This window comes from Suillus paluster (genome assembly GCF_016628075.1).
Source record: "Suillus paluster strain FC165 chromosome Unknown EDB91scaffold_5, whole genome shotgun sequence".
Taxonomy (NCBI): domain Eukaryota; kingdom Fungi; phylum Basidiomycota; class Agaricomycetes; order Boletales; family Suillaceae; genus Suillus; species Suillus paluster.
Window position 1 is genome coordinate 29622 of NW_024537565.1, and position 14791 is coordinate 44412.

A 14791-nucleotide genomic window follows, 5' to 3' on the forward strand; every position below is an offset into this window, starting at 1 on the left:
AACCCTCCATTTGCAAGTATTTTGCTTATATCATACTAGGATCTTAACCTATTGATGTCATGAGACCATGGATAGACTCCACTAGGCAAGGGCTACAACTTTGGTTTTCATCGAAAAAGTTCCCATGGTCTAGAATATTGAGTACCGAGTACCGAGCCCTGAATACTTGGTACTCGCTACCTACTCGATACTCAAAGCTCGGTACTTGGTACTCAATTCCCAGTACTTGATACTCAATGCTGAATATCTTGGTACTCAACTGAGCACTGAGTACCGACTACCGAGCATTTAGTATATTGAGTATTGAGTATTGAGTACCGAGCACCAAGCACTGAATACTCAGTACTCGGTACCTACTCAATACTCAATACTTGGTACTCGGTACTTGATACTCGATGCTCAGTACCTACTTGATACTCAATGCTGAATATCTTGGTACTCACCTGAGCACTAAGCACTGAGTACTGACTACCAAGTATTTAGTATTTAGTATCAAGTACCGAGTATTGAGTACCAAGCACCAAGCACTAAATACTTGACACTCAGTACCTACCTGATACTCAACACTCAGTACTCAGTGATTGGTACCTACTCAATACTCAATACTCAATACTCTGTACTCAGCACTGAGCACTGAGCACTGAGTTCTGACTACCAAGTATTGAGTACTGAGTATCAAGTACTGAGCACCGAGCACTGAATACTTGGTACTTGGTACCTACTTGATACTCAAGTACCTGTATAGTGTACCCTCCCTCAGATACATCATATCACTGGACCAGGACACCTACACGATCCTTCTACAGCAACAAAAATTGATAAATCATGTGTTTCACATTTCTCATGTTTCTGACTGCTCTATCCTTGCATAAATAATCCAATATATCCATATATCATTAGCATAGCATATATACTTGCTTTTCATGACCAGGATCAGCTCAAAATATGCTGTTGCTTTGAGATAGTGTATATACTTGATATTTCTACTGATAAAAGGCCCATATCTCTGAATTATTGAACTTTAATGATCAGACACCTAGAGTATATTTCACATATATTCAGTATGATGGATCTAAAATTACAGAAAGATCCACCAGGAATTGAGAGCTGGGGAAGTGAAATAGATAAGAAATTGAGTGTGGGAAACGTCAAAGCTCAAATGCCCCAAACATCGAAAACAGTCAGTTGGTGTATCCTTGGCTATGGGCAACCAATGCAAACACTTCTATGCCACATCCCTCCCACCAACACTCTACCCTCAGGGCAGTATGCAGTATAGGTTCCTTAGGTAGTCCACCATGTATCCTACACATTTTTAATGAAATCTTCAACCTGTATCATATATAAATGTGACTTTGTGTGAACAGATGTCAATTGTCACTTTTCACACATATATTGTTTTGCTTGTCATTCACTCAATCCTGGATGGATCTTTCTAAGCCTTTAAGGCTATCATTTACCATGTGGGCTTTTGATCAGTAGAAATATCCCCTTTACATCAGATCTCAAATTTCCGGCCTAAATATCACTGATCCTTAGCATAATAAATGTAATAATGACAGTCTATGAGTAACTTGGATAATCTGTGTAAGGGTAGGGTGGTAAAACATATCAAAATGTCACAATTGTAATTTGTCAAGTGTTGTTCCTATGGAAGGATCATGTAGGTGTCCTGGTCTATCTATATGATGTATCTACTACCAATATTCATAGAAATAGACCCCATACCTGGGTGCTTGGTGCTTAGTGCTTGGTGCTCAGTAGTGGGTACTCAGTGTGCTCAGTGCTTAGTTGAGTACCAAGATATTCAGCATTGAGTATCAAGTACTGGGAACTGAGTACCAAGTACCAAGTTTTGAGTATCGAGTAGGTACTGAGTACTGAGTATTCAGTGCTTGGTATTCAATTTTATAGACCGTGGGAACTTTTTCGATGAAAATCAAAGTTGTAGCCCATGTCAAGGGGAGTCTATCCATAGTCTCATGACATCAATAGGTTAAGATCCTAGTGAGGTATAAGCAAAATACTCGAAAATGAAGGGTTCAAAAGTGTTAAGGTACATATTGAGTAGTGAGTAGGTACCAAGATATTCAGCATCGAGTATCAAGTACTGAGTACCAAGTATTGAGTATTGAGTAGGTACCGAGCATCGAGTATCAAGTACCAAGTCCCGAGTATTCAGTGCTCGGTGCCCGGTGCCCGGTGCTCGGTACTCGATATTGTAGACCATGGGAACTTTTTCGATGAAAACCAAAGTTGTGGCCCTTGTCTAGGGGAGTCTATCCATGGTCTCATGACATCAATAGGTTAAGATCCTAGTAGGATATAAGCAAAATACTTGCAAATGGAGGGTTCAAGAAAGCACTTTGACTGTGGGAACTGGGTAGATAAAAATCAAAATTGTAGCCCTTGTCAAGGGGAGTCTATCCATAGTCTCATGACACCAATAGGTTAAGATCTACCAAGATATTGAGCATTGAGTATCAAGTACCAAGTACCGAGTACCAAGTGCTGAGTATTCAGTGCTCGGTGCTTGGTCCCTGGTGCTCGGTGCGCGGTCCCTGGTCCCTGGTCCCTGGTGCTTGGTGCTTGGTGCTTGGTGCTTGGTGCTCAGTTGAGTACCAAGATATTCAGCATTGAGTATCAAGTACCAGGAACTAAGTACTAAGTACCGAGTACTGAGTATTCAGTGCTTGGTGCTTGGTACTTGGTGCCCAGTGCTTGGTACTCAGTGCCCAGTGCTTGGTGCTCGGGACTCGATATTGTAGACTGTGGGAACTTTTTCGATGAAAACCAAAGTTGTAGCTCTTGTCTAGGGGAGTCTATCCATGGTCTCACGACATCAATAGGTTAAGATCCGAGTTGGTACTTGGTACTCGGTGATTCGTGTGTATCATCTTACATTTGTATTTCTGTACACATTTCACCGAGTACCGAGTACTGAATCTTGGGTGTCGGGTGTCGGTACTCAGTACTCGGTACTCAGGTGTCGGGTGTCAGTACTTGACTCGAAACTCAAAACTCGAATCTTGAATCTTGAAACTCGAAACTCACATAAATCTGAGTTTCGAATCCCGAGACTTGAATCACCAAGTACCAAGTACCGAATCTCGGGTGTCAGTACTTGGTACTTGGTACTCGGTACTCAGGTGTCGGGTGTCAGTACTCGACTTGAAACTCGACACTCAAATCTTGAATCTTGAAACTCGAAACTCGTATAAATCTGAGTTTCGAATCCCAAGACTCGAATCACTGAGTACTGAGTACCGACACCCGAGATTCAGTACTCGGTACTTGGGTGTTGGGTGTTGGTACTCGACTCGAAACTCGTAAAAATGTATGAGTTTCCAGTTGAGGTTTGAATTTTGAGTTGAGTCTCTCTCGAGTCTCCAGTCTGGGTGTTCAGGGCTCCAGTTTCAGGTGTCAGGGTTCAGTACTCGGTACTCGTTACTTGGTGAATGTCAGACATGGTGTATTCAGGCTTTCTGGTATCTATCTACTCAATGAAGATGTTTTGATTGATGAGCACTGTGGTGAAACGTGACTGTGATCTTATTAGTATCACTCATCGCTGAGTCTGAGTCGACACGAGGCAGCTCTCTGGTTCTCTTTCAGCGCTTTCGTGGATATAGTATACCAATACCTAGGCCTATCTGTCTATATGATACATATCTGGGCCCACCCGTCTGTCTAATATTACCCGACGTCGGCCCACCTGTCTAGGTAAAATTCCCCACTTCGGCCCACCCGTCTATGTAATATTTCCCTATGTCGGCCCACCCGTCTATGTAATAAATAATTCACCTCACCCTCGGCCCACCTGTCTATCTAATATTAACCCACGTCGGCCCACCCGTCTATATAATAAATATTTCACCTCACCCTCAGCCCACCCGTCTATCTAATATACCCTTACATCGGCCCACCCATCTATGTAATAAATAATTTGCCTCACCCTCAGCCCACCCGTCTACCTAATAATACCCGACGTCGGCCCACCCGTCTAAGTAAAATACCCCACGTCGGCCCACCCATCTATCTAATATTTCCCTATGTTGGCCCACCCATCTATGTAATAAATATTCCACTGCTCCCTTGGCCCATCTGTCTACAAAATAATACTAATATGTCGGCCCACCCGTCTATATAATAATATTTGCTATACATCTCTCCTCAGGTCTATAATATATGTCAATCCTACTCTATATATTACCCACATGGGCCCACCCATCTCCATAATAATATTTCTCCCGGCCCATCCGCCATCGTCGATGATACATATAACATCAGCATAGATGGGCCCACCCGTCAACATCGGAAATAATATTTCTCCTGGCCCACCCGTCAACATTGGGAATATACATAACATCGGCCCATAATCCGCTGGCCCGTATTACATGGGATATTATGTAGGTCGGGTGACCCGTATAGTACGGGATTTGTCACTGAAGGGGCTCAACACGCTGCAGATGGGATCACTCAATTGAATTCAATAGGTCTCGTATTACACACAGATAGGTGGGGGCTGATAGACGTCATTCGCCAGACTCAAGATCAAGTCTTTACCCACGTGAGTGACAACAATCGTGTTCATAAGTACACGCGGATATATATGTTGTTGTGTTTGAAATAGAGGGATAGTGGACGATCAGGGTGGCCACCACTGTGAAGGAGTGGTGAATATGGTCTGGTATAGCCAGTTCAAGAGACCCCATAGCTCAACTAGATTGTTTTGCACAGGCCTGCCAGTAAGGACTAGCAGTGCAATGGTGAGATGACGAGATACATCGCAAATGAAACACCTTACTGAGTCGGTAAAGGGAACCTATGCCATGAACTTTGCTGAAGAGGTTGGTATCTGAATTCTTAATCCTGTGCCCCTCGTTGAGAACACAATAAAACCACTGTCGACTCTTGAACCAAGAGTCCTCACCAACATCTGATGTATTGGGCATCAAAGCTACTGGGTATGATGGCGCAAACGACAAGGGACACGGAGGATTGAGGATGGGCTGAGTGGTGGGTGGAATGAGTTATAGGACAAGACGGAGGGTAGGGATACTGGAGGATGAGGGTCATGATACGATCTGCCATGGGTTGAATGCCTCCCCCGAGCCTCCAAATGATGCTCTGTACATGTCCCCAAATGCACTGTTCGGGACTAGGAGCACGCGAAACGAGTCAACTAGGTACTTGGCTTGTAGGGTCTGAATTCAAGTGTGGCGATCGTGGACAACGAGATAAGAGTTCTGAATTGACCCAGTCGAGTACGTCATGCAGGAGCGTATGAGTGTGGTGCACATGCAGATGTGGGTGTGGAGGTGAGCTTGCACCTGGGGTAAAGGACTTGCTAAGGCCTGGTGTAGGGGGGATGTGTGGAGTGGAGGATACATATATGCAATGTGCATGGTAGATAGAGCATGCGGACACCTTTGGTGAGTGGGATAAATTTACAGAGGGCAGTGAGGGTATCACCGATGCGGTGAGGTTATGTAAGAGGCCAGCGCGGACTGCGGTTGTGTGAAGTTTGTAGGAAATGAAAGAGGAAGGGTTGGTGGCGGGGAGGTGTATTGAGGATGGGAGTGTTCCATTGAGTGCGAGTGAGAAAGGAAAGACGCATTTGCCTGCTTTGAGGGTATGTGAGTGGTGTTTCTCGCCTTCGAGGAAGGACTAATCATATGTGCAGAGACTGAAACTCTGGCTTAGGGTGATTCTAGCAAACCGAGATGAGACAAGGAGATTGAGATGAAAGAAATGATGTACAGGTCATGAAGAGAAGGTGGTACACAAGATTTACCACAAAATTGGAGATTGATCTCTTTGATAGAGGTTGCCTCTGAGAGAGTGAGGATGAGGTGACCAGAAAGTTAGGTGAGGTGAGGACAGGTGGGTTAGGATGTTCCTGTGTATTACAACTTTGTAAAGGTCGCCTTTAAGAATCAAACATAAACTGACCTCCTCTATAAACAACAAAGGAATGACCGGGCCAGTTTATACGTCCCGATGTTGCCACAGCCGTTCTGGATGCTTGACGGGCGGGAAATGTGGTTGTGGAAAGATGGGGAGCACTTGCTTAGAGGGGAGGCAGCTGGTGGTGTGGTGGATGGGAAGGGGATGCCAGATGAAGCTTGGGATGGCAAATATGTTGGTAGTGCCAAAGGTTCCTCTGGTGGAGGGGTATGAGGAGTGCTCCTTGAACCAAGCTTCGGTTTCATGTCTGCATGTATCGGAATGGGATGTCAGCTGGACTTCCGAGGATGGCTCCTCCCTATGAGCACCATGAATAACAGCCGTTTCAGTGTCTGTCAAAGGTACGTGATGGGTTAAGATGAGTAGATTTAAAAGAGAAAAGAGGCTTACCAGGAGATAGGGTATTAGCAAGGAGTGCACTGGTGTTCATGATGATTTCAGAACCGTTTCAGCGTGACAGTCGTCGATATAAAACTAAAAAGAGATATGGGTACAAGAAAGGTCAGTAGCTAGCATTGGTGAGGAGAATAGCAAACAGATAATCAGGGGATGTGGTGGAAGGGGAAGTGGTGCTCCAGCTACTTAGCCTTGGGGCAAATGGCCAAACAAGGCTAAGTAGGAAGGGGACTTTAAGCAAACCAAAAAAGAAAAGACACTCACCAAAAATAAAGCCTCCATGCCCTCGCTGCTTCATGGCCTCTGGAATGTTACTAACTGAACCAACTATGCATCAGATCATAGGTGCTAGCATGCCAACCTACAGCACAGCCAGCACCTCCCTGGCGCATAAGTCAAAAATAAAACAAAGAAAGTTTCTGTTTGCACATATTTTAAAAGTCCACTGGCAAAGTCTGGCCAATTAGTTGATGCATACACAGATTGCGTACCCATATCATTTTAATCTTATACCATTACATACTGCTTTTTCTAATGTCTTTGCCTTACAGACCTATCAACTTCAGCGACAAGTTCAACACTGATGACAATCATATTGTCCTCAATGTCGAAAACCTTCTTAAGGATTGGCCTACATATGTCATTCAATTCACGCCTCAAAAACCAGGACCGGTGGTATGTACTACTAGTAGCATCACAATATTTTAACTGACTTATGTTCACCCTACAGAAACTACTGTTGCACTTGAGAGATGCAAAAAGCTTAGATGGATTGATGATAGTGACAGTGAAGCCGAGGAGTTGATACCACAAGGGACTCAGTGAAAGACCCCGAAAAAGTAAGCTATCATTTTTGTGAGCATACTAACATTTGCTGAAGACATTCCAGATCCTCCACTAGCGCTGTCAAACCTGATCCAGATACTAATACCATAGTTTCAAACACTCCCAGTGCCTCTGAGCTGTAAGTCTTATTTCTCTTTGTGTTATTTTTCTGACATCTTTGTACTTTCAGGGGCAGCCTCACACTCCTCGCAAATCCTGTGCAGTTCCTGGGTGTATTGGAAGACCCACCAGTGAAGAAACAAAAGTTCGCTGATGAAGATTCTGTTTGGCCTCCTCGCCGCTCTCGAGCCTACAGAGATGTTCTGGATCTACCCCTTGCTGCTTTTCGTAACCTCATGATTCTGTCTGCTCCTGTCAAAGCAGCAGTTGATAGTCCTGTGTAGGATATTTGTTGCTCATTCCTATTGCTATTTTGCTCTGTCGTTTATTTCTCTTTGCAGCACTGTCATCTCATTTGCAGCTCAATGTCTTAGTAGCCCTCATCTCTCTTTTGTTGTCATCATTGTTCATCTACTCGCTTGTCCGTACTCACTCAAATTAAATTGTATTTCTTGTCCAGCAACAATTGATATACGCCCACTAGTGAATTATTTAAAGTCCGAACATTCAGAGTCCAATTGGTGTGATTAGATGCGTCAAATCCCCTGACTTTCTCCTTAAAGCTTAATCCTTTACCTCACAATGTCATCAGAATCTGAGTCCTCCTCTTCATCTACTGCTACGAGCTCTAAGAAATGCACTTCAAGTGACGATCTCCTCGATAATTTGACTGCCACATGCAGACAGAAAAAAGCCAAGTGAGTGTGATATTGATTGGATTGAATACTTGCCCCTATTACGTGACTTAAGGTTGAGCGATGCATTACATGAATATTGCACTACCAGGCACAAAGCGGTTGTTACACTGAACCCATTTGCAAACGTGTCACTCACATTTCATTATGGGATGATGCTCGATAAGGACGGCATCTCCAATTCAAATATGTAGGTCATTTTTCATATCCGAACTGCAAGCTGATTTACTTGGCACTAGATCCGAAGAGCAGCAAACCTGATACCTCATCTTCTATAATGGTATACTAGATTTCATTCCAGGCTTTCGTGCAACCCTCAACAAGATGTCATATGACAAACTTAAACCTTATATTGCAGCTGTAAGTTGATGTATATATATGTATATATGCACATGTATCATACTGACAACTGACGACCACAAACACCCAGATAAACAGCACGATGAGCTCCCAATGATCTGATGACTTCTCATCCCTCAAACACCCAATACTCGAGTACATCCTCACCAACCGTAACACTGATACTCTGCAGCCTCCAATACCCAAGTTGTCCTGCAAGTCCAACTGTGGTGTGAACCACCTGTGATTAGCACAGGAACTCTGCCCTAGGAAGTGGCTCAATGAGTTTGACATTGACATTGAGAGGTAAGTTTTTTTTTACTTTCAAATGTTAGATCATTCACTATTGTATATTTAGAGGAATGGAATGTCTTCAAGATGGGACATGGCCTTTACTTGCTACTAACTGGCCATCATTCCTCTATGCAGCCGAGGCCACATATGACAGCGAAGACCTGAATATTGGCCTCTTTCGAGGACACGTTGGTATCAGGATAAGTACTGTGTTGTTCATCATTTGTGCACTCACAATTTTCCTAGGCCTTTCAGCATCTATACCTGGGACCTGCAGCTGCAGGATCACATGACCATGGTGATGATGACGGCAAGCACAGTGGAAGCAAGTCCAAACATATGATGTATGGACTTACTAAGGTGACACCACAATCATGGGCCTGGGCCATGTGTGCAGTGCATGATTCTTTTCTTTTCTTTGACTAGTGTACTGATTTTGGTATACTAGGTATGGTTCTCCCTCTCCGCCTGCAACTTGTACAAGATGTGCATTGGGTCATTCAACCTAGAAGAATTCTTTTTCGCTATCATCAAAACTCTAGATGATCCCAAGGATCCATGGGCAGTAGACATGCTTGCATGGATCAATGAGTATGTGTTCATTTTGTCTTCATTATCTACTAACAAAAATTACAGGCAAGTGTTCGGTAAACATGCAACTAAAGGGATGACCAGTGCGTTAGATGATGCTGATTCTGACCTCGCAAAAATGCGAGCCAAACATGTGGCTCGTAAACAAGCAGGCAGGTCGACCTTAGCAACAAACAGCACAGCACACAGTGTTGTCATTCCCCCCCACCAACTCCACACAGACTGCCTCACTTGCACTGTCATCGCCATTGTCATGCGCATCAACACCACCGACATTCCAGCCCTCTCTGAAACCTCAGAGTGCACATGCTATCCATCCCAAGCCCACACCTGTCCCTCCAAAGCCCTTGACTGTCATACTACCCAAACCAATGCCAGCGCCTGTTGTACAACTGAAGGCCAAACCCATTCCGAAACCAAAACCAGTACCCAAGCCACATCCTAGCACTCATGGCTCTATGCATCTTGCTGCTGGCTGTGCCCAGGTTGAAGAACCAACAAATGAACCAGGTGACAGTGTGGCTGTGGAGGCTCCTGTGCCTCAGAAGAAGAACCCTGTCCCTCGTTGTAGCAGAAATGCTGCCTAGGTATGTTTAATTCTCACTTGTTTGCCCATTCTGACTCTTTCTCCTAGTTGCTTGTCACTCATCACACTTTTCACTGCATTATGCTCACTTGTCTCGCACTCACGCTGTTGCTCACTCTCGCACCATCATTTTTGTTCTCATCACACTCTCATTTGTGGTTTTGGATGGCATCGGACTCATACAGATCAGTTTTGTCACACTTTGTACTTTTGTCATTTTCAGTGCTTTGTTGTATTGTACAATCATGAAATCTACTTGATTCCATCTATTGCATTGCAGTGTGCTATCTGTCTGGTATGAGTCGTACAAACTATGAATAGCCTGGTCAAAATTGGCAAGGCTGGGCCAGTATTACAAGGTGCCCCAAGACTTTTTAAAACATCCAATTCTGACCACTTATAAACACCCTGATGCCTGTCTGGCATGGCGGAGAGGTTGTCTACAGGGTGTATTCAGCTTTGGTGAAGGACATGAGGCTGGGGGGGTCTTGCCATGCCTGGAAAGGCCTTACCAGGCTGTGCCACATTTGCTGATGACTGAAAACCTCATATCGTGATTTGCCATTATTTACATTGCAACACTGAATAATCATGTTTGCTGCCAATATAGTATTAGATGGTCTGACAAGGGTGAATCACCAACCCCACCGATGAGAAAATCTGCTCTTTGTGTCGATGAATTATACTCTAAGAAATATACTTGTAATGCAAGCTCCAGATTCCGTTGTGGGTACAACAAGTGCAGCGGAGAGAAATCGATCTACTACAAAGTTGGGTCTTGCTGCCTACTGCCTCACTTGAGAACAAGCATGTTCAACCCTAAAGGGGATTGCTACTGGGGAGTGTTAATCTCTGTCTGAGCGACCCTATTCAACCCTACCGCAGGTAGGATGAGGATCCGCATAAATGCGGAACAAGTGGAACTCAAGCTGAACCCAAGTGGAATGGAATGGAATGAAGTGGAACTCAACTGGATACAATGCGGAACGTAAGGAGTCATCAGAACTTGCAGGTCAAGTCGAAGGAAGTATATCACAAGGTTAGATTGATAGTGGGCATAAGTCAAAGCGGTCCTCTAGTAAGGTGAAGGAAAAGTGGGAAGGTAAAAGATGGGATTTGATAAAAAACACCCAAGCCCTGAGTACCACTACTTAAAGGGAACATTATTTTCAAGGAACACCGAGGTACAGGTAGTAAGTTCTCAGGAAGTGGAAGTGAAGGCAGGCAGTGCACATGGGCGCAATACTCCGGAATAGGGGTCCGTGCCATAAGGGCATGTGTCAGTGTGATCCAGATAATGTTAGAAGCAATGGGAAGAGGGATACAACATACCAATGGACCTGGAAGGATGGGGACAGGACATGCAAAGGTTGTCCGACAATGCGCGGGAATATCTGATAGTGCAGGCGGGTTCTGAAGGATGCGCGGGAATGCAGAACGTGCAGAATATGCGGAACTGATGTGAGATGATGCGGAAAGGACGGGGTTTTATGCCTACAGTGGGGGAATTCCCTGCACCGTTATACTTACCGAGTGGTGCCACCTCTATCTTCAGGTAAATAGCTTCATAAGGTATGGGCAAACATAATCTCAGAGTGTTAGGTACTGTGCCAACTCAGGAAGCAGAGGGGTCAGGGCTTGGCTTCAGCTCTTGCGCTGCGCCCTTAGCCGAGTACATGCCCTGAATTTGGAGTGGGTCCAACATTGTCTGACGATAGGATGAGTGGACTGCTTTGGTCCGCTTTGAGGGTCGGGGAGTAAGAGCTACTAGTGGCAAGCCAACTAGGAGCGGAGCGGAGAAGGTGGGGAGTGATGCAGAGGGTGGATAGGAGCAGGGGGAATGTTTGGTAGGGGCAGGGAAGGCGGAGGATAATGTGGAGGGACAAGGGAGAATATTTGATAGGGGCGGAGTATAAGGGAAAGACTTAGAGCACGGCTCTAAGTCGGAGTGGAGGGTCAGAGGGTCAGAGGGTCGGAGGTGACAACAAGTTGAGACTTGTGTCCAGAGGAGGCAAGGTCCTACTGAGAATTCCCACAAGATGTAACTGTGAGAAGACAAGTAATATTAAGACTGAGGAAAATATCTAAGTACATGATATGTTATATACTACTATGTATGAGGCAGTGACCAGGATAACTATGTTGTAAAGCTATGTACCAAGGATATAGTTTGTAAGTACTTTACACAGGCGAAGACATAAGTCGGAGTGGATATCAATATGTATGCGTTGGATCAGTGATCAGGCAGTAATAGGAATTACCGGTGATCCGGAAGTAAGGGTCTATGTACCGAAGGGGAAAGTATATATCTAAAAGGGGAAAGAGATCCAGTTGAATGGAGAGGTTATGGAAGGGGACCGGTCGAGCAGTCGAGCGGAAGTGTAGGGCGGAATGCAGACTTGTGATTGGACGGAGCAGAGGATAGATGGAGCGGAGGGGGTCAGAAAGCGGAGTGGATATCAATATTGGAGTGGTCGGATCAGGTATATGACACAGAGACATCTTACAGCTGTTTGCATAAATGATGACAGTACATGCCTATTTGAGAAAGAAGAAGAAATAAATAATCTAACCTAGTATTTCATCTCACACTGCAACAATCATCATTGATGTACTTATGGAAACATAAGCCACAACGTTAAACTTGCTGCCGTTAATCTCTACAAATGTCAACATCTCTCTCTCCACAATATTCTTACATGTGTCGGATTCTCAGAAAGTACTTTCTGGTGTGTCCTTCCACAACGTTAAACTTGCTGCCGTTAATCTCTACAAACGTCAACATCTCTCTCTCCACAATATTCTTACATGTGTCGGATTCTCAGAAAGTACTTTCTGGTGTGTCCTTAAGCTTTGGCACGAGACAGGCGACATCATTAGCCCCACCTGTAGCCTTCGTGGGCACCCTCATGTTCTCCACTGTGACAATGTCATTTATCTCATCCATCTCATCCATCACTGTCCTGGGTGGTTCTTGGATGAACTGCTCAAGCTACTCAATACAAATCATTTCATATCTGTACACTACACCACAATTCATCACAAGCTGGAGTGTATTGGTGTTTCCCTCAAAAAGCTCAAACAGATTGCAAAGGAAAGGAACAAGCAGCGGAGAATGGAGTTCACTATTTGGATGAGGTTAATATCTACCTGAGGAGATTGGTTTTCTCAATGAGACTTTGACAATACAGAGCAATCTAAACTTCTATGCGAGAATCAGTCCGAATCAGTCCTTCATAGCCCATCATGTGACAGCATCTTTCACTGCAGCAATTTCGCCATTCTTGAAACCCATCTCCTTCAGCTCAGAAACAATGATATACCTGATAGTTCATGTCCCCGTATAGCCATTGTCAGCGAGTTTGGTGAGTATGTCCTGTGAGAGTTCAAATGCAACGCAGAAGTCTGCGAGGGACATGTCTGGACCGGGCCTTGCAGAGACAGAAAGGAGTGGGATGTCAGTGGTGTGTGTATTTGCAATATGATCTATGGGAGAAGTGGGTAACAGAGGGTTGGGTGCTGCAGCAGGTTGTAGAAAGCTAAAGAAGTCATTTGGAACATTGATTGTTGCAGTGTGAGATGAAATACTAGGTTAGATTATTATTTCTTCTTTCTCAAAAAGGTGCATACTGTCATCATTTATGCAAACAGCTGTAATTGCAAGTCCATCATCAATAAAAAAGCCAAAACTGTACATACTATGTAACCATTCTGTAACAACCAGTACAAGGTGTGCAATTGCTGCCATTCCCACAAACACATGACAGACTTGTGTTGGGCTTGCAAGTAACAATGCATGGCCGAGCATGCAGCGAGGTTTTATACATACTTCTACCAGCCTTGTTATATTTGTACCACTTGGTAGACCCTTGTTTGGGGGATGTTTGATACATACCGCTACAACTCTTGTGACATTTGTGCTTCCTGGTGGTCCCTTGTGCGGGTAATGAACTTATATACATACTCCTACTGGTCTTGTTGCCCTATTGTAGGCTCTGTTTGATCATGATAATGGACACATCAAATTGCACTACAGTAGCTACACTGCAGAAAAAGGCAGATTATGTATGGGATGGATGTGGCAAAAACCTCCAGATTCGTAGCAGACTCGTGCAAGATTTTTGTCAGGTTCGTTGCAGCTGTAATGTCAAACAATTGGTTGCAATATTCATGCATTCGTGTCTCATTTCACATACATTCTTGTGTAATTCATTCACTCTATAATCCTCAACCACATACCCAGTACCCCCACTGCCAGCTGCAGCTGGCTATAGCGCACAAATTACTGCTCGTGCTGCAAACCATTGGCCATAGTAACAAGCAGATCATATAGCAGTACTACTGGTGAATCTCAGATGTAGTTACAGGCACTGTATGATGTCCTAGTAATGGTACAGTTCAATTCTCCCCCTCACTGTGTCCACGAATCTTGCGAGGCTCAATACTGCAATTGTCGCTCATGAACAGCTCGAAATGAATTTTTCGACACTGAAAGACCAAACAGAAAATGAGTTTCAGTTCCTGTACAACAAGAACAAGCTTCTCAAAGCCGAAAACTCGCACCTGAAGTTGCAATGGAAAGATGCAGATGTTTGCAACGCATCAAAGCGCAAGTCAGCATTGAATATATTGAAGCAGGTGATGGTGCAGATATAGAGAATGATGAGGGTGAGCAGGTAGATGACAGTGGGCAGCAATCTACCATGAATGCGAGGGCAGAAAAGGATGATCAACAGCGTGCAAGTGATGATGCAATTCAGAGTGCATACCTTTTGGTATGTTGTGCAGCAACAAAAGACAGAACAGAACACTAGAATGAAGGATCTAGTAGGTGAAAGCTTCATAATTCTGCTAGGCATCCAGAAACTCGATGCGCAGGACTTACCAGACTACCCAATGAGTATTGGAGAAGGGAAAGATAAATGGTGCAAATATCCCGCCACAAGGAAAGACAACTTGATTCTAGTCTGAATTA

The 14791-nt window shown here is 44.3% G+C and overlaps 4 protein-coding genes across 4 annotated transcripts; 3 read left to right on the plus strand and 1 right to left on the minus strand.

Moving 5' to 3' along the window:
• Positions 1-5472: 5472 nt before the first annotated feature.
• EDB91DRAFT_1031787 (uncharacterized protein) lies at positions 5473-5670 on the minus strand (the record flags this gene model as incomplete). The annotated part of the gene is made up of 1 exon (XM_041312737.1): positions 5473-5670. A coding segment is annotated over one exon (198 nt), but the record flags the coding sequence as incomplete, so codon positions are not given.
• A 333-nt stretch (positions 5671-6003) lies between these two features.
• Positions 6004-7595, plus strand: EDB91DRAFT_1297630 (uncharacterized protein; the record flags this gene model as incomplete). Its single annotated transcript, XM_041324934.1, has 7 exons — positions 6004-6177; positions 6244-6311; positions 6918-7041; positions 7097-7147; positions 7195-7205; positions 7256-7330; positions 7382-7595. The coding sequence occupies 7 exons, from the start codon at positions 6004-6006 to the stop codon at positions 7593-7595; spliced, it is 717 nt and encodes a 238-aa protein (XP_041181965.1).
• A 298-nt stretch (positions 7596-7893) lies between these two features.
• On the plus strand, positions 7894-9817 carry EDB91DRAFT_1243526 (uncharacterized protein; the record flags this gene model as incomplete). Its single annotated transcript, XM_041322306.1, has 7 exons — positions 7894-8009; positions 8616-8651; positions 8704-8827; positions 8886-9035; positions 9088-9230; positions 9276-9370; positions 9420-9817. The coding sequence occupies 7 exons, from the start codon at positions 7894-7896 to the stop codon at positions 9815-9817; spliced, it is 1062 nt and encodes a 353-aa protein (XP_041181966.1).
• A 4062-nt stretch (positions 9818-13879) lies between these two features.
• Positions 13880-14787, plus strand: EDB91DRAFT_1078079 (uncharacterized protein; the record flags this gene model as incomplete). The annotated part of the gene is made up of 4 exons (XM_041314979.1): positions 13880-13944; positions 14214-14454; positions 14493-14591; positions 14680-14787. 4 exons carry the CDS (start codon positions 13880-13882, stop codon positions 14785-14787), a joined length of 513 nt encoding a protein of 170 aa, XP_041181967.1.
• Between the last annotated feature and the right edge of the window lie 4 nt (positions 14788-14791).